This window comes from Myotis lucifugus, unplaced genomic scaffold (assembly GCF_000147115.1).
Source record: "Myotis lucifugus unplaced genomic scaffold, Myoluc2.0 scaffold_325, whole genome shotgun sequence".
Taxonomy (NCBI): domain Eukaryota; kingdom Metazoa; phylum Chordata; class Mammalia; order Chiroptera; family Vespertilionidae; genus Myotis; species Myotis lucifugus.
The window spans coordinates 234,417-252,021 of record NW_005871373.1 but is presented as its reverse complement, the minus strand read 5'-3'; the positions used below and the strand labels follow the sequence as shown (position 1 = coordinate 252,021).

Below are 17,605 nucleotides of genomic sequence, written 5' to 3'. Positions count from 1 at the left end.
GCCCTCCTCTCACTACTGCCCATCCCTCCTCTCACTAGTGACGGAGGTCCTCTCACTACTGCCCACCCCTCCTCTTGCAGTGCCCGCCCTCCTCTCACAAGTGTTTTTTCTTGAGTAAGATGTCATACTGATTTTCACTTCAGTTATGTTGATTTTGTAATTTTTCTCTTTGGTTTTTATTCTGAGACTGATGATCTTAGGAGACTGGGCTGATTAATTTTAAAGATCATGCCATCCCCTCCTCTGACCAGGTAACCTGATCTTTGTTCTAAAATCTTTTCTGCATAGTTCTGTTCACATTTGGTTGAATTGTCAGGGAATTTAAGTGGTATAACATGTGTCTGGGTCAAAAATTTAATCTTGGTGAATTCAGTGTGGTGTAATGATAATAACCTCAGCTGTAGCTCGATTGCCAAGTAAGAGGTGGTCTCATTTGTCTCCCTGTTCACAGTCACACACACAAACTTATAAACTGGTTTTTAAAAACTGATATTTTCATTCTAAATGTATATGCACTTACACATTTGCTGGTGGAATCTGCAGAGATATTTGCACATCTCGTTCATCACCCAGCTGGCTGGGGTGCAGTGAGGCCTCCTCTTTTGTTCACCTGCTGACGAGGAGTGAGTTCTGGAGAGGCCTGCGGGGAAGACAGCCAGCCCAGAACATTGCGGGTCCTCCGGATTCCCCTCCTTAGCTCATCACAAGTCCGCCTGTCTCTCTTCATGTAGTTACTGCCATCAGTGGAAGGAGAGAGAATGTAGGTGACAGCAGTTTAAAACAACATTTTAAGGAGTCGTTTGAAAAAAAATTACTAATATGCATCCCCGTGTGCTCAGATGGCAGGGTGGGCGGCCTTGTCACGTGACTCATACACAAACCCATAGTTGCTTTTGAAAATTACCACTGTTCTCTGGTCTCCCCTCCCCCATCTCTGGCAGCCAAGGGAGGCAACAGAGAACTCCTGCCCAGCCTGGGACAAAGACCTTTTCTAGGAGCTTTACTTCCGCTGATTGGAGTCCAAATGCTAATTGGCATCAGCTGCATTGAATCATTGTGTGGGGCCAGCAGCTGCCGGGCCCTGGAGACATCCAGCAGGGCCCTGACCTTTCTTTCCAGAATGTCCTCTCGCCTCTCAGTTTCCCTAAACTCCAGCGCTTCTTCCCGCGTGTGTGTCTGGTTGTGGCCTCCCGGGCGGGGGGGGGGTGGGGGGGGGGATGAGGAGCAGGCATTTGGACCAGCCTCCCCACAGGGGTGCATACACTTGTCCGTCTGCCAGTTCCTCTCTTCTTTCATGTGGGGTTTGTTTAAAATTCCAGTTCTCGTCTGTTTTCTGTTGTGTCTTCTGGTGGTGGGGTGTGTGTATTTAAATGTTGGGTTGAGACCACCAGACGTGTTCTTAGCGAATGGTTAAAGGAGGTGTGCACTCAGTTGGTTCATTATCACTTTATCTAAAGACAACATAAGCCCCGTGTCAGTCAGTAGGCATCAGTCCTAACTACGGCTCCAGCTGCAGTCGCTCAAAGTCAATGGCAGGTCCTGCCTCTCAGACACTCTCTCTCCACCACGGTGGGCGCTCGTTACAGGTGACAGTGAGCACTGAACTCCTTTTTGTCTGGTAAGATGTGTACTAGTCACTGTTCTGTAATCATAGCAGTGAGAGAGGGATGCTCCTAGGTTAGTGATGGCGAACCTATGACACTCATTTTTTTTGGTTGATTTTTCTTTGTTAAATGGCATTTAAATATATAAAATAAATATCAAAAATATAAATCTTTGTTTCACTATGGTTGCAAATATCAAAAAATTTCTATATGTGACACAGCACCAGAGTTAAGTTAGGGTTTTTCAAAATGCTGACACGCCGAGCTCAAAAGGTTCACCATCACTGACCTAGGTCATGGTTTCATTACATGTGTCTGCCCGCACCTTAGCTTCCGGGACGCAGGCCGCCCGGTGCCCATGTGCCCGCCGTGTGTGCCAGTGTGCACCTGTGTTTCACACCAGTGGACAGCACGGAATTTAGGCCTGCAGAGGAGTTTAAATGTGTAAGAATTCTAACTTGGTTGGAACCCATCCTCGGAGTCCTTCATGATCCTCTGCTGTTGCTCAGGCGCACCGCCTGGGAGCGGAGAAGCAGCGCTTGCTCTCTGTCCTGGGGGAAACCTGCTGGCAGTGCGTCCTGGGCCCTGGAGGCCCTGGTACCTGCTGCTGTGGGTGGGGGTGGGGCTCAGCGCTGGAGGAGAACTGAGTCTGCACAGCGCACGCAGCTGCTCAGAACTTACGAAGCGATTGCCAGCTCTTACCACAAACGAAATTCTGATCAGCGTTTCCATTTGTCCTGCCCTGACTCAGCATTGCTCTTTTCGTTTTCCTACAGCCTTTACACCCCAGCTCCTTGTAGGTTCACTGATGAGTATAAAGAGAAAAACAAACCTCCAGTTCGCTTTCTAATGACCTAGCCCCGTGTAAGGAACGTGGAGGTTGGCTTTTCGGGCCGATGTGTTTCACTGTGGCCTGTCCCGGAGGAACGCATGCCTCCCAACAGGAGCATGTTTTAGGGCCGTGGTCATGTGCCGACTGCTGTTAGGAATCCTTCCTCTCAACTAGCCTCAGGAGCCCACAGGCACGGGGGCCACGTGCTGGCGCAGAGGAGAGCAGCTTCGTGCGCCCTGTGCCCACGCCGTGGTGGCAGCTCACTGTCCCCTGCGTGAGGGAGTGGCGGACAGAACCCAGGACTGTGCTGTGGATGGATTGGGCGTCTAGTTCCACTGGGGCCTGCCCCTGTGCCGCCAGCTAATGTTTTAGTATGAAGTTCCTTTGAAGAGAGTCTGTTCTGTCGCCCTAGCCAGGCTGAACACTCGTTCTATTTAGCATTAAGGTAGCATCCTAGTTATTCAGTGTCGCATTTTTTATTGTTGCTCTCAACATGGCCCTGTTGAAATCACAGATGAAATGATGCGCATTTGGTGTGATTTTTCTGTGTACCAGGCTCAAAGGATGGTACAATGTCCGCAAATCAATAAATGTGATGCATCACATAAACAAACTGAGAGACAAAAATCACATAAGGAGTCACAGGCTGTCAGTGACTGTACTTGGCCACAGGACTTTGTTCTCATTCGCAGTCGTTACCTCGTGAGGCACATGGCAGCTGTGCCTATAGACCAGTGGTTCTCCACCTTCCTAATGCCGCGACCCTTTAACACAGTTCCTCATGTTGTGGTGACCCCCAACCATAAAATTATTTTTGTTGCTACTTCATAACTGTAATGTTGCTACTGTTATGAATCGTAATGTAAATATCTGATATGCAGGATGTATTTAGGCGACCCCTGTGAAAGGGTCGTTCGACCCCCAGGTTGAGAACCGCTGCTATAGAGTATCTGTAATATGCTCATGCTGGGGCAGTCGGAAGCCACCATTTGAGAATTGCTTTTCTAAGATGATTCATGTTTGTTATGTGTTTGGTTTCCAATGCAGTGGTGTACAACTGGAAGTTTCTCTTTAAAAGATGGTTTCTTTCCCTCTCTGGCCTGGCTCAGTGGCTAGAGCGTCGGCCTGCAGACTGAAGTATCTCGGATTCGATTCCGGTCAGGGCAAGTCCCCGATTCTTGACGCAAGGATGGCGAGAATGGACTGGAAACTTCTGTCACTGCCTGTGGGGAGGGAAGTAAAGTCGTGCACATGATCAGAAGCCACACGTCTGTTTTTATTTTTTCTTAAGGATGAAGAGGAAGAAATCAAACTGGAGATAAATATGCTGAAGAAATATTCTCATCACAGAAATATCGCCACATATTACGGTGCTTTCATTAAAAAGAGCCCCCCTGGACATGACGACCAGCTCTGGGTAGGCACTGTGTCTGTCTGGGGGTTTCCTCGTGGGCCGGGTGGAAGGCAGCAGGGACCTTCCAGAGGAGGAGACAGCAGAGGAAAGGGGCTGGTGTCTGGGATCTTTCTTGGGGGACATTATACTGATGTTTATTTTGATGTTTTCACTTTGCCTGTTTCAGGAATAAAATGGCATGTTTTAAAAACAATGTAATTAAAGAGCAAGGAAATTAGGATCTTGAAAATAAAAAAATAAAAACTTTAATTATGAAAATTAACCAGTTAACTGCTACGTGTCCAAAACGAAACCATCCTTGCGTCTATAGACGCTTATGGCGTACAAAGGGTTAACATGGAAGCTGTACTGAATGAATCTTTCTTTATTACCTGGAAGTGAGAGACAGATCACAAGAAAACAAACATATCAGTAATTTTTAAAAGTATTGGTAATAAGTTAATTAAAAACAATAAATTCCAGGGAAATTTCTGGACTTTGACACATTCAAAATTCTCTCTTCTTAAACACATATATATTCAAGATGATGAAACAGATATTGTCAGAAATATGGTCATCACATTGGTTACGCCAAAGGCTCTGGACGTAGAGAGCAGTAATAGAGATCAGTCCTTTTCCTATGTTTCAAAAAAAGCCATTGTAGAAAATTTGCAAAATTAAGAAAATGCAAGGGAAATAGTTACTTTCATTTCAATTGCCCAAATGTCATCATAGTTAAAATTTTAGTTCAATTCATTTGATTTTTCAGGTACTTAAAAAATATACTTACGTTCATGTTGTTCAAACATTTAGATACAGTATATAATATAGTTTTTAAAACTATGTGTTACTTAAAAAATAGCATTTCTCTTTTGTTCTAAACCCAGTCAATGTAAAATAGTTTGAGAATCGTAATAGTCTGATTTTGGCACATGAGAAACACTGTTAGGGAGTATTTGTACCAGGTTTCTGATAATTGGGCGTTGATTAAGAACAAAATGGTCCTCCAGTCCCGTGTGCGTGGGAGAGAAAGGCCCCGTCAGCACCGGGGCTGGGGGCTGGCGGGTCAGCAGCCTCAGTCGCCTGCTCCAAATGCGCACAGTTACTACTTGGATGGTGACATGCTCTCAGTAATTTGAATGCCTCCAAAATGAACATGTGCCTGGATCTTCAGGAAGGCAAACGGAGGTCCGACTCCTGGCTGTGTGGGTGCCCATGTTGTGCCTGCCCAGCGTGTGAGTCGCTGTGTGTGTTTCCGCCCGCAGCTGGTGATGGAGTTCTGTGGGGCGGGGTCCATCACGGACCTGGTGAAGAATACCAAGGGGAACACGCTCAAGGAGGACTGGATAGCGTACATCTCCAGAGAGATCCTGAGGGTAAGGACAGGCACGGCTCTGGTGCCCACCGGGCTCTGGCATTTCCGTCTTCACTTCCCTTGCCCAGACTGTTCCTCGAGTTATAACTGCACAGATCCTTCTTGTCTTGACAACCAAGGGCTCTGTATCGCTCGCTGGCTTTGATAGTTTAAGCTTCATCATGGTTTTGATCTAAAGATCCAAAGTATTCTGGCAAGTATCTAAAGAAAGTAGATTGAAAGAGGAAACAATTTTTTCTGTATCTCCCTGAATTCACCTCCAGGTGTTGAGAAGTCAGAGTGGAGGGGAGAGAAAGCGTCCTGCTTTTCTCTGAGAGCCCGTGTCTGAGCCTGCGGGCCAGCAGTGGTGCCGAGCACTGGCACCTGGTCAGGGCCAGGCGCTCGCTGCTAGTCTGCTGCAGTATGCATGAGGGAAAGTTCCAGTGCTGCTTACAGCAGCTGGAGGCTTGTCTCATGATCTTAGAGGAAGTTTCTGCACTACTATTACAGCAGCTTCTGAAGATCCCTCCTGGTGGCAGAGCCGCCCTGATCACAGCCAGGGAGCCTCTGGCCGGTCGGCGAGCTTAGCTTCCTCCGTGCTTGTCCCTGGATTACACACATGAATGGCTTGGTTTGATTTCATTTACCCCATGTTCTACTGAGTTAAACTGGAATCTAATTGTTAGGCTTCTCTCACTAATACAAAAAATTGTTACTTTATTTGTAGGTGAATTTATCCCCATTTTTATATTGAAGTTTCATAGAGGACTACAGGTTTAAAAAATGCCAAGTGGAATTCATAGAGATAGGTTTTAATTTCTTTTTATTTAGATATTTTAAAGCCCATTGCACGGATTCGTGCTCCAGTGGGGTCCCTCAGCCTGGCCTGCGCCCTCTCGCAATCCGGGACCCCTTGGAGGATGTTGGAGAGCCAGCTTCGGCCCGATCCCCGCAGGCCAGGCCGAGGGACCCCACTGGTGCACAAATCCCTCCTTCCCTCTGAGATCCATTAGTCTGTTCCATGTTTCCATGCCTATGGTTTCCGATCCTGCATTGAGCATCTGCTCCCTGGTGGTCAGTGCACGTCATAGCTACCGGCCGGTCGCTTAGGCTTTTATATAGTAGGTCCTCGGGTTATGTCAGAGATCCGTTCCTACAGCGCAACATAACGCAATTTTCGTCGTTAAGTCGGAACCCACCTACATAAGCACCTATGTCACTCACATGGAGCACATGCACAGCAGTAATGAAGTGAAACAGTAAAAAAAAATTAAAAGAAAGATAACAATTCCTGACCTTTACTTGTGGTAAATAAATAATAAACAACATAAAGCACATATGTACATACGTCGAAATGACGGAACTTTATTTTTTATAAATGGGAGATGGCGACATAACCACAAAACAACGTAACCACGAAACAACGTACATTGAGTCTGACGTAACCCGAGGACCTGTGTAGATTTTGCACAGCCCTTGACAATAGGAAATTCCCTTAAGAAAACTAGTTGTGTGGATGAAGTGGGAGAACCATCTATTTATAGTCACATTCAAATTTTATTATTAAAGCATCAGGGTTCTTGTCTGAGGCTACCACGGGGAGCAGGGTGTGAGGTGGGGAAGGCGTGCGCCTGCCCGCTGAGATGGAGTGCAGGGTGCACGGGTGTGCGGTCAGCTGTAAGGAAACAGCCTGGTGGACAGGAGGGCCCTGGCTAAGGCTGTGGCTGCTGGAGTCCATCAGGCCTGGTTGTGAGCCCTGCCCTGCTGCTTACCTTTTGTGCACCCTTGGCAGCGTCACTCGGCTTTCAGGACTGCCTTTCTCACCTGTGGATACAGGTACCAAGCCTGTAAAGGGAGTGCCTTCATCAGGAGAATTAATGTCAATGTATCAGAGTCATTTAACGTGACACGTGCATACACAGCTAATGCTCATTTAATATTAGTTGTCCTTACTCTCTTAGAAGCACACACACACATCCTTCCTACATGTAATTCCGGTGTAGGATTTCTCAAGCAGAGAACTAGGTTTCATTGTAAATGTCTGAGCCATCAAATAAATGTGTTTTAAACACATTTCATCACAGGCAGTTTCATGCTTTTTTATTTTTTTTCCCAAAGAGCTTGCAAGGCCAAAGCTGGAACAATTTTTTTAAAATTGATTTCAGAGAGGAAGGGAGAAGGAGAGAGAGAAACATCAATGATGAGAGAGAATCATTGATTGGCTGCCTCCTGCATGCTCCTTACTAGGGATCGAGCCCACAACCCGGGCATGTACCCTTGACCGGAATCGAACCCAGGACCCTTCAGTCCACAGGCCGATGCTTTATCCACTGAGTCAAACCAGCTAGGGCGGTTCCGTGCTTTTATGTGCACAGGCATACGTTGTTTACCTGGTGTGTGCACTAAGCATGTACTGCTAGCCCGGGTGTTTGAGGTGGATGGACATCATGTTGAGATGCAGAAGTGTGTTCCCCAGTGAGCGCGTGACTTGTCTTTCCTGTGACAAAAGTCTGAATGAACTTAAACACACCAGCCTCTGGGATTCAGAAGCAGACACCGAAGCAGGTGTGTATTTATCATGAAGGAATTGCTAGGAGTCGTTCTGGTAAGGAGAGGGCTGTAGACAGGGAGGTGAGCTCTCCTGGGAAAGGAAGGCCGCGCCCCCGCAGAGGCGTGGGGGCCCTGGAGAATGTGCGGAGGGCGGGACCTGCTCTCGCTCCTCAGTGGGGGTTGGTTCGGACGCTGCTGCGGTGAGGTCCCTCAGAAGGTGTCTGGAGTGTGTAGAAAGCTCCTGGCGGCCCACTGGACCTCTTGAGACCAGAAGGTTTACCGACATCCCAGCACTTCGCGTTCAGTCTGCACGGCAGTCACGTGCATCTAGGTCAGTGGTCGGCAAACGGCGGCCCCTTGAGTGTGGCTCTTCCACAAAATACCACATGCGGGCGCGCACGTACAGTGCGATTGAAACTTCGTGGCCACACTCAAGGGGCCAAAGAGCCGCATGTGGCTCGCGAGCCGCAGTTTGCCGACCACTGATCTAGGTGGAAACGGGCGTTTTTACGGAGAGGCACTTAGAGCCTTTCGCAGCCAGTGCTGAAGGCCGGCCTTCTACCGCTCCTTGTTCCCTGTCCAGCAGTGAGATAGTTGCAGAGACTGCTCCCCAGCCTTGAAACCGATTCATTGTCTGGAATGTTTACTTGTGTGTATTGGGATCTGTCATCTGTCTCTGCTGAGAAAGAAACGTTGCAGCTTGGTTTTTGACATGGGAGCAGCGAAACATACACGTGTCGTCCCTCCCGGGCACGCCATACAGGAAAAATGTGTTCGCTGTTCAGAGCCGTCCTGGCTCGGGGTGGCACTGGTGACCAGCGGCGTCGGTACCCAGTGGCCACCCTTGGCCGTATACAGCACAGGAGACACGCCTATGTATGTTGCTCGTTAGGAATAAGAATACCCAGGCCACGTTTGTCTGAGGACACTTGGGTACTTGTGTTTGTTGCTCAGATGATGCTATAAAAGTGTAAGAAGGGGTTTGTGCAAATTATAGAATAAACGATGAACAGAAGTAGTACCAGTAGGAGATAGCAAAGAATTAGGGAAGCTACGTGTTTTTTGCCTCTTCCTTTGCTGCTCACAGTTGTTTCACACTGAGAGGAGGGCTTTCTTCCTAACTGGCCCTGTGGTGGCTCATGTGTTAGTACCTCTCCCCCCTGCCAGTGCCCGTGGCTAACCCTGCACACACACCCCCCCTCCCCCCCCACACACACGGCTTCACACGTGGCTGGTGGAGGCCGTGGGCAGCCCTGTGCTTGAGAAACAAGTGTTCTAGAGCAGCTGTCTCATTTACTTCACAGCCTTCAAAGTCATGATAACAATAAAACCCACAAGCAATGGAACAGGAAAGTCAAACCCTTCTCTTCAGTCCACCCCTCGGAACTAGCCCTTTCCCAGTGAGTAGGCTGCTTGTATCGGAAGGAGGCAGGCTCTCAATTTTGCTTCTCGAGCTAAAGATGGGGCAAGTAAAGGAGTGAGAGAATGGGGCATTTTATCTTTAGACCATATTTGGATGCAAAATGTAGTTGTGTTCTTGCTCCCCCCCCTCAGAAGAGACTGCTCTCGGGCTTCCTTCCAGATACAAGGTCATCAAAAAGCACTATATGCCAGGAGATTTCTCTCTCTGGGAAACACATACTCTAACACAGCCGTGGGCAAACTATGGCCCGCGGGCCGGATCCGGCCCGTTTGAAATGAATAAAACTAAAAAAAAAAAACAGACCGTACCCTTTTATGTAATGATGTTTACTTTGAATTTATATTAGTTCACACAAACACTCCATCCATGCTCTTGTTCCGGCCCTCCGGTCCAGTTTAAGAACCCATTGTGGCCCTCGAGTCAAAAAGTTTGCCCACCCCTGCTCTAACACAATGGTTCTCAACCTTCTGGCCCTTTAAATACAGTTCCTCATGTTGTGACCCAACCATAAAATTATTTTCGTGGCTACTTCATAACTGTAATGTTGCTACTGTTATGAATCGTAATGTAAATATCTGACATGTAGATGGTCTTAGGCGACCCCTGTGAAAGGGTCGTTGACCGCCAAAGAGGTTGTGACCCACAGGTTGAGAACCGCTGAACACAAAGCTCTTTTGATGGCCGAACTATTTTGCATTTGGGGTAGAGGTGGGATGATGGGCTGTGTGCTGGGGAACCCAACTCACCTTTGCTTTCCCCGGGATGTGTCTAGTTCAAACATACCTCGGGGTCACCCCCTGAAAGATGGGTGCACAGTGTGGGAAAGGCACCGGCGGTGCACAAATAGCACAGACTGTAGCCGCGCGAGCACAGTCATCCACAGCGTGTCTCGGGGCAGCTGGAACGTGGTGACGCTACCACAGGGACCTAGCCCACCGGAGCGGAGGGTGGGCATGTGCTCTGCCTGTGGAGTGCTGTGAGCAACGTCTCCCGGGAAGCGCCGGAGAGTGAATTGTATGTTCTAGCCATGGTCCGCAAAGCCTGTGGCCCGCACACGCCCTTCTCAGGAAGGCTGTGTCTTGGTGACTGACTTACAGAGATAGCGACTAAAGTTCAGTCTGTCTTCCTACTCAGGGCCTGGCGCATCTTCACATCCATCATGTGATTCACCGGGACATCAAGGGCCAGAACGTGCTGCTGACCGAGAACGCAGAGGTGAAGCTCGGTACGTGACGGAGGGCGCAGCCAGCAGCACCCCCTGCCCTTTGGCATTAGCCAGCGTTCAGCCTGTGCCTGCACTGTCTATGTCTGCGCTCTGTAACAGGTTATTGCTTAGCCTGGCTCCACCCTTCCATCATGTCCCCCCACCACCATTCTCTGTGTAGCAGACAGACTAGAGTCTAAGTCAGATCATGTCATTTTCCTGCTTCAAGATCACTAATAACTTTCTATTTAACTTTGAATAAAAGCCACATTTCCTGTCATGGCTCATAAACAGCCATGGCCCTGCTACTGCTAGCCTCCTTCTGTGAGGACCTCACTCTTCTTCCTCAGTGACCAACTTATTTCCTTGGGACTTGCCTCAGGGCCTTCGCACAGACTGTTCCCTGGGTCGAAGCTGCAGTGTTTTCTTCATCCTCATTGGCCTTCGCTGACCCTCTGATCTGTGTCGGGTCCTGCTGCCTTGTTTCCTCCATAATAATGATCACAATTCATAATTATTAAGCTATTTATTTACTTATAATTCTGACTCCTTTATGAGAATATAAGTTCTGGGGGTACAGCGACCAGGATTGATTTATTTGCCGGAATGTTCTTAGGCAGCACCTGGCACGGTGCCTTGAATGTGGTAGGTGCTCGGTAACATGTGCATAATGGGAGTGGAGCCCATGGTGTCTTCCTGGACATGGTTTGTGGTGGTTCTCTGTTCCGGTGGCTCTCTGGGTTTCCGGTTTCCCTTGCCTGGATCTCAACTCACTCGCACCCACTTTCATATAATACTCCTGTCAGATTTAAACAGGTTTAACCTTGTTTTCTTCCACTAAGTCATCATGAAAACTATGCTTATAAGGATCTAGTCCACCTTTAAAAAGTTGTAGGTGCCGCAGCTAGTACTGAAAAGTAAGATCTCATCATTGCTCTTGCGAAGTGCCTGCAATTACTGGCCATCTGTGGAGGAATAGTCTGCCTAATTGGGATCCCTCCCAGCTCAGATGGAGGCACTGGCACGGCTCCCTCCCGACTACACAAGCCGTGTGTTCCCTGTGCACCCGCGGTGTGGCCTGTGCATCCCTCAGTGGTCACTTGCTGACCGTCCCCTGGCCGACGAGCCTGTCTCAGAGGAATGTGCACGCCAAGAGCTGGCCAGGTGGCTCCTCAGGCTGATCCGCAGGCAGGAGTGGAACCTGTACCCTGGGAGTGATCTCGGCTCGGAGGCGACCAGGCCTGGCAGCTTCCGGGCAGGAAGAGGGCTGCTGGCTCCCTCTGGAAAGGCTGCTCGTCGTGTGATGACCGGAGGAGGCTGCATGTCGGTGACATGTTCCTGCTCAGTTTGCTCTGAAGACACCGCCTCCGAGTTCTCGTGGTCTTGTTTGTTAGTTGTGTTTCACATTTTCTCGCTTTCTCCTCTTCCAGTTGATTTCGGAGTGAGTGCTCAGTTGGACAGGACTGTGGGGAGGAGAAACACCTTCATAGGCACCCCCTACTGGATGGCGCCTGAGGTCATCGCCTGCGACGAGAACCCGGATGCCACCTATGACTACAGAGTAAGAGGCACCTGCTCGCTTGGCTCACTGGGTCCCTGCCGTTCCTTGAGGGACAGGCCCTGCTGACGCACCGCCCACCCTCATCCTGCCTGCTCCCTCGGGGAGGGTGCCTGGGCCCCTGTGCGGGTGTAGCACTGTCAGCACAGCGTTTCAGTGGTTCTCAACCTGTGGGTCGCGACCATCGGAAAACACATATAGCATATCAGATATTTACATTACGATTCATAACAGTAGCAAAATTACAGTTATGAAGTAGCAATGAAAATAATTTTATGGTTGGGGGTCACCACAACATGAGGAACTGTATTAAAGGGTCGCGGCATTGGGAAGGTTGAGAACCACTGGAGATGCTGCCTTCTCGTGTCCATTCTGCACCATCACCGGTCTTCTTACTAAGGAACAAACTGCCTCCAGGGCAGCCTGGGCCACTGGGCAGATCCTGTGACAGAGCTCCGCCTTTTATCAGGTCACAGTGTATTTGCATGACTGCAGTGCCTCCAGGCACGTGGCTCAGCCGTGCATGTCCTGATCCTGACGGAGAACCACATTTGACCCTCAGACTTGGGTTGAATATATTAACCCAAACAAGTTTTTAAAAAGTCCCCTGGCCTTATCTAACAAGTCGGAGTGGTTCATGTACCTGTTTAATAACATTCAGAAATGAGTTCACGTCGTAACACTGTCCATTTCCACAGTATCTATATATAAAAAGGCCTGTGCAACCATTATGAACGACCAGTTGACCAGTTGCTATGACGCACACTGACCACCAGGGGGCAGATGCTCAGCACAGGAACTGCCCCTTGGTGGTCAGTGCGCTCCTACAGCCAACCTCCCACGGTCACTCCCCCCGGCCGGCTCCAATCAGTCCCAATCGCTGGCCAGGCTGAGGGACCCTGCCCGTGCATGAATTCGTTTATTATAAATACCCAATTAACAAAATTTAATTTAAGCTTATGGTGTAGAGGAATATGCATTTTATTTTTTTATTTGCTGAAGTATTTTCAAATAGATTATAGATTCTATGACTTTTCACTCTTTAATACATCATTCTGAACCTGCAAAATTTGCAAACATTTTCCAGTATTTTCATACATAAGTAAATTAAAAATAATTTTTAAAGACAAAACCCGTAGTTAGACCCAGCTGATCACCTGGATTAGCAAGGTTGGCTTGGAGGAGAAGTGGTTGGCTCCGCCACACTGGGCATGGGCCTGCTGCGGAGGTGGTCCCAGGTCCAGGTGCTGCACCCTCCCTTGCTCCCTGCAGTACGGAAACCTCCATGGAACCAAGGAGAGCTGTGTGGGCCTCTCCTTAGTCCTCTGATCAAACATACGTGTTTGCACTCTAAGTAATTACAGTAAAACCATGAAACTGAACAACTTTAGTGATTCCCATGTTATGAGAGCATATAAACAAAAGAATGCTAATGATAGCAATCCTTCGTTAATTACTGTAAAAGCCTTATTTGGATTTTGAGAAATTGGCTGATGAACCTTTATTCATTCATCATCCATTGTTTATGGAGTGCCTACCACATGCCAGTCACAATTCCAGGGACACAGAGGTGAATGAAACAGATGAAAATACTTGTCCTCGTGGAGAACAAAGTTAAAATTCAGCTTCTAAAACTAAGAAAAGATTCCATGCACAGAAAGCCCTTGACTTTAGTGCTCACTCCTTAGGAGTAGGCAGGGCGGGCGGGGCCTGGGGGGTGACTCTCACAGTGGCCACAGTGTTTCCTCCGCAGGGCAGGGCCTCACACAGAACCCTCCGGCCGTTCACTGGTAAACGTAAAAGGAGGCATATATTAGGGCCAGGGATCTAAACGATCTAATGCTCATAGAGAGAATGAAACACTGGGCAGAAGAGCAGGCGCGGGCCGGGGGGGGGTGCTTGCCCAGGCACCACCTCCACTCCCTCGTAGACATGAGTGGTTCTAATGAACAAATCACTTTCATCTTTTTTTTTTTTTTTTATAATTAAATCTTTTTTTTTAAAATATATTTTATTGATTTTTTACAGAGAGGAAGGGAGAGAGATAGAGAGTTAGAAACATCGATGAGAGAGAAACATCGATCAGCTGCCTCCTGCACATCTCCCACCGGGAGATGTGCCCGCAACCCAGGTACATGCCCTTGACCGGAATCGAACCCGGGACCTTTCAGTCCGCAGGCCGACGCTCTATCCATGGAGCCAAACCGGTCTCGGCCACTTTCATCTTTATCTTACTTATTTGAAAGGTATTATCACAATTGTGTGTGTGCTTTTAACTTCTTGAGAGTTTTTCCGTTTATACACCAGAAAATGCATTTGTCCCATTTGTGTGAGTAAACAGCCGTGTTAGCTGGGGGCCTCGTGTCTGCTATGCTGCGCATGACGTGCTGTTCTGTTTTGCAGAGCGACCTTTGGTCCTGTGGCATCACCGCCATCGAGATGGCAGAAGGTGCTCCCCGTAAGTAGCGTTCTCTGTAGCCCAGTTGTTACCTGAAACGTACACCTAGCTCTGAGTCTCACAAAGAACAGTTTCATGGATAGAGCCATTCCTGGGGGGGCCCTCGATGAAGGGCCCTGAGCGCAGTGAAGCTTTAGGTTGAGAGGAGCCAGTGGGACCCACTGTTCCTTTTGGAGATGTGGGTGAGCTCCGTAGGCTCCTCTGTCCTTTACTGGAGGTGGGCTCAGATACGGGCCTGAGACTCCGGTGAGTGGCCTCAGGTGACAGGCAGTGATTTTTCTATATTCAGTGAAACTCGTCCTAACACAGGGAGCTTAAGTATTGTGTGTGTGTTGACTTTACAACTAGAGGCAAGACTTTTTATCTGTAGAGTAGCATTTTGTATTACCTATGAACTTCTGCTTTGGATTAAATCAGTGACAATTTCATTTAACTGATTTTTGATCAGGGATGTGGTAGAATTGCAGAGAACAGGAAAAAATAGCATTTTCTGCTGGTTCCCCTAATAAAAAAGTATACACAAAGAACGCATAACTGTCTGGTAACTGGTTGTTGCTGAGTAAATTTTTGTTGAATGAATGAAAAAAATTGCCAACAACTAAGGATTAGTTTGCAGTACAGAAATGGGTATCTGTTGTGAACACCATGTGTCCCTCGTGTTTCCTCCTGAGTGACTGGCATGGCCTGGCCCTGCCTCAGTTCCTTTCTCAGTGGGGTTGGCGTTGTCTTTTTTTGGCCCCCATTTCCCAGCTGCCTTGTAAGAGTCTCATGAAGGTAAATAACACACGAAAGTGCCCATGGCCCTTGTGCATAGAATTGGGTACCTAACGGGCCTTCACTGGGCGAGTGGTAGGAGTGCAAACAGTAACTTCACAGACTTAAACAATTCCCTTTGACCTAACAGGCGTGCCGGGTCATGTCGCACCAGCGTGTCCCTGAGCGGGCGGCCTCTCTGGAGGGCTGGCCTGTGAGCCTTCACGAGCAGCGTCTGATACTCCCACAGCAATCCAAAGAATTAAACTTATTTCCATTGTCAGCTTGTAGATGATTTAGGAACTTAAGCTATTGAGTCTTTGAACACTTTGAATCAATATTTATCTTTGATTCATGAAAACTTTTCAGTGTCTTTTTGAAATTGTATATTCTTCTTGTGCTGGTCCTCCTTATATTTTGCTGTGTTTAAATGGGGAATTCAGGGTTTGCCCTAGGGCTCATAGCTACAAGTCCGGCCTGCTTGACACAAGAAAGCAGATCAGAGGACGGGCCCGAGCGTCTGGTGTTTGAGTGAGCCCTAGAGTTCAAGAATGAGTCAAATAAGTGCCATACTGACACGACCGTCTCCTCTCCCCAGCTCTCTGTGACATGCATCCAATGAGAGCACTGTTTCTCATTCCCAGAAACCCTCCTCCCCGGCTGAAGTCAAAAAAATGGTAAGCTACAAATGGTTTTGTTGTTGTTGTTCTTTTCTTTTAAGAAAAATTGTTCCTTTTTAGTTTTACTCCAAGGCAAAGTTCTGGCCATTCTAATCCCAAAAGAGCCAGCGCCAGTGCCCCAGACACCAGTTACATGGATCTTTTTGTTCTGTTTATTTTCCTCGATAGATTCTCTTTGTGTTAAGAAATAGTGACAAGTGGCCATATGAAACACTGTAACACGGTTAAGAAAAACGTCCCATTTTAATATTTCAACACACTTCTAAGTTTGATATATTTCTGAACATTTTTGCAGTAAAAAGCAAAGCTGAATGGACTTACAGTTCCTCAGGTGAAATGGGATGTTAGCATTAACGGTGCCATTTACTGTTATCGTTGCAAAACATGGACGTCAGGCGTCTTTCTTCATCCCAGATTCTCCCTGGAGCTCATTTATTTGCTAAAGAAAATGTGTATTCTTGGAGAGCGGCATGCCCTTTCTGAGAGCTGTGTGACCGCGGTGTGGGCTGCTGGTGTGGTGCCATGTTAATGTCGCCGAGGGAGCGCACGCTTGTTGTCTGAGCACGTTGCCCGCTCGCTCCCGCCTGAAGTGTGAGCCCTCTCGCTCAGTCCCCTTTGCGCTGTCCGTCCCACTGTGCTCGGCTAATTGGTTTGTTCCTTTCTGGAACTATTTCCCAATTAGTGTTGTCCTCTTAGGTTCTTGACTCTAATTCTGAAATACGCAGAAGACCTCAGGGTTAAGTCTTTTATTCTGGATTTGGTCTTTCGCTGTTCCTGTCTGCTCTTTTCTTCTTGGTTGCTCATCTGATGTTCTGTGGCTTCCGTTTCCTGTCTGGCTGTGTCCATGCACATGTGTTTTCACTCCTGTTTCTTTCCTGCCCCTCACTGTCCCTTCCCCCAGCACATTTCACCACCCCTGCCCCACCTTTTGTTTGCAGGCAGTATTTTTCTATTCTTTATATACTGTCTTGAACCACATTCAACTCCAGAAAACTGGGGCGCTAGTTTGTAGAAAAGTGTTTAAGGCCATATACTTGTGAAGACTCTAGCCCCAATGGTCCCCTGTACTCAGACGTGATAACAGACCTCCGTGGGTGGCCAGCTGAGGGAGACCAGTGCCTCTCGTGGAGGTCAAGGAGGAAGGGGCCGGCTCACACACATCTGGCTTGTGCTGCACTAGGCGCTGTCACTTCTCCCTTTCCTTTTCTCTGTCAGATTTTATTAAGGAGAATGTAGCTCCGTCTTCAGGGTGCCTCACAGTTTACAGGGCTTGTCATTCCTCAGTTTGGGGTCAACCACTACTATGTGCATAACACAGTGATGCAAAGGGACAGATGTGGATGACGACAAATTCTCCCTGAGAGTTCTTGCCCAAACGTCCCCCTAAACTTGATTAGATGCCTGTTCAGCCACTGCTCCAATTTACCCACGTTTTCCAAAGCAACAAGATGGCGACAGACATAAGGCTCCTTCCTTCAGGGTTGCTGTCTTTCCACTACGTGTAAGTTCTTCTGTGTAGGGAGAAGTGGCTCCCAAAAGGTGATCACGAACTCTGCCAGCAGAATGTACTAGTCGATTTTAAAGGATTGACTGTAGACCATCGATTCCCACATGTTTATCCGTGGACATGGTATGACTTTGGAATCTTTGGCATCTTTTAGTTGAGGGCTCCAACCTCAAAATCCCTGGTTCGTTAGGTCTGAGGAGTGATCCAGGTTTGTGTATTTTAATGAAGCCCCCAGGTGACCTGTGGGCGTGGGGTTTTCGAGTTACGGTGTCAGGGCGCTCCTCCCCAG

The 17,605-nt window shown here is 48.1% G+C and overlaps 1 protein-coding gene across 34 annotated transcripts in view; it reads left to right on the top strand.

Moving 5' to 3' along the window:
• Positions 1-17,605, top strand: part of MAP4K4 (mitogen-activated protein kinase kinase kinase kinase 4) — a 185,128-nt gene that overhangs the window by 116,322 nt on the left and 51,201 nt on the right. For 33 of the 34 annotated variants that reach the window (XR_001350611.2, XM_014466135.2, XM_014466129.2 and 30 more), the window contains exons 3-8: positions 3,728-3,853; positions 5,095-5,205; positions 10,291-10,381; positions 11,791-11,921; positions 14,322-14,376; positions 15,728-15,806. Coding sequence is in view for 32 of the 34 variants with exons in the window: in XM_014466135.2 (XP_014321621.1) it covers positions 3,728-3,853; positions 5,095-5,205; positions 10,291-10,381; positions 11,791-11,921; positions 14,322-14,376; positions 15,728-15,806 (593 nt within the window). In the remaining 2 variants the exon portion in view is untranslated. Of the gene's footprint in view, positions 1-3,727; positions 3,854-5,094; positions 5,206-10,290; positions 10,382-11,790; positions 11,922-14,321; positions 14,377-15,727; positions 15,807-17,605 lie in introns of those variants that run through there. The other variant, XM_023764261.1, reaches the window with a different exon arrangement.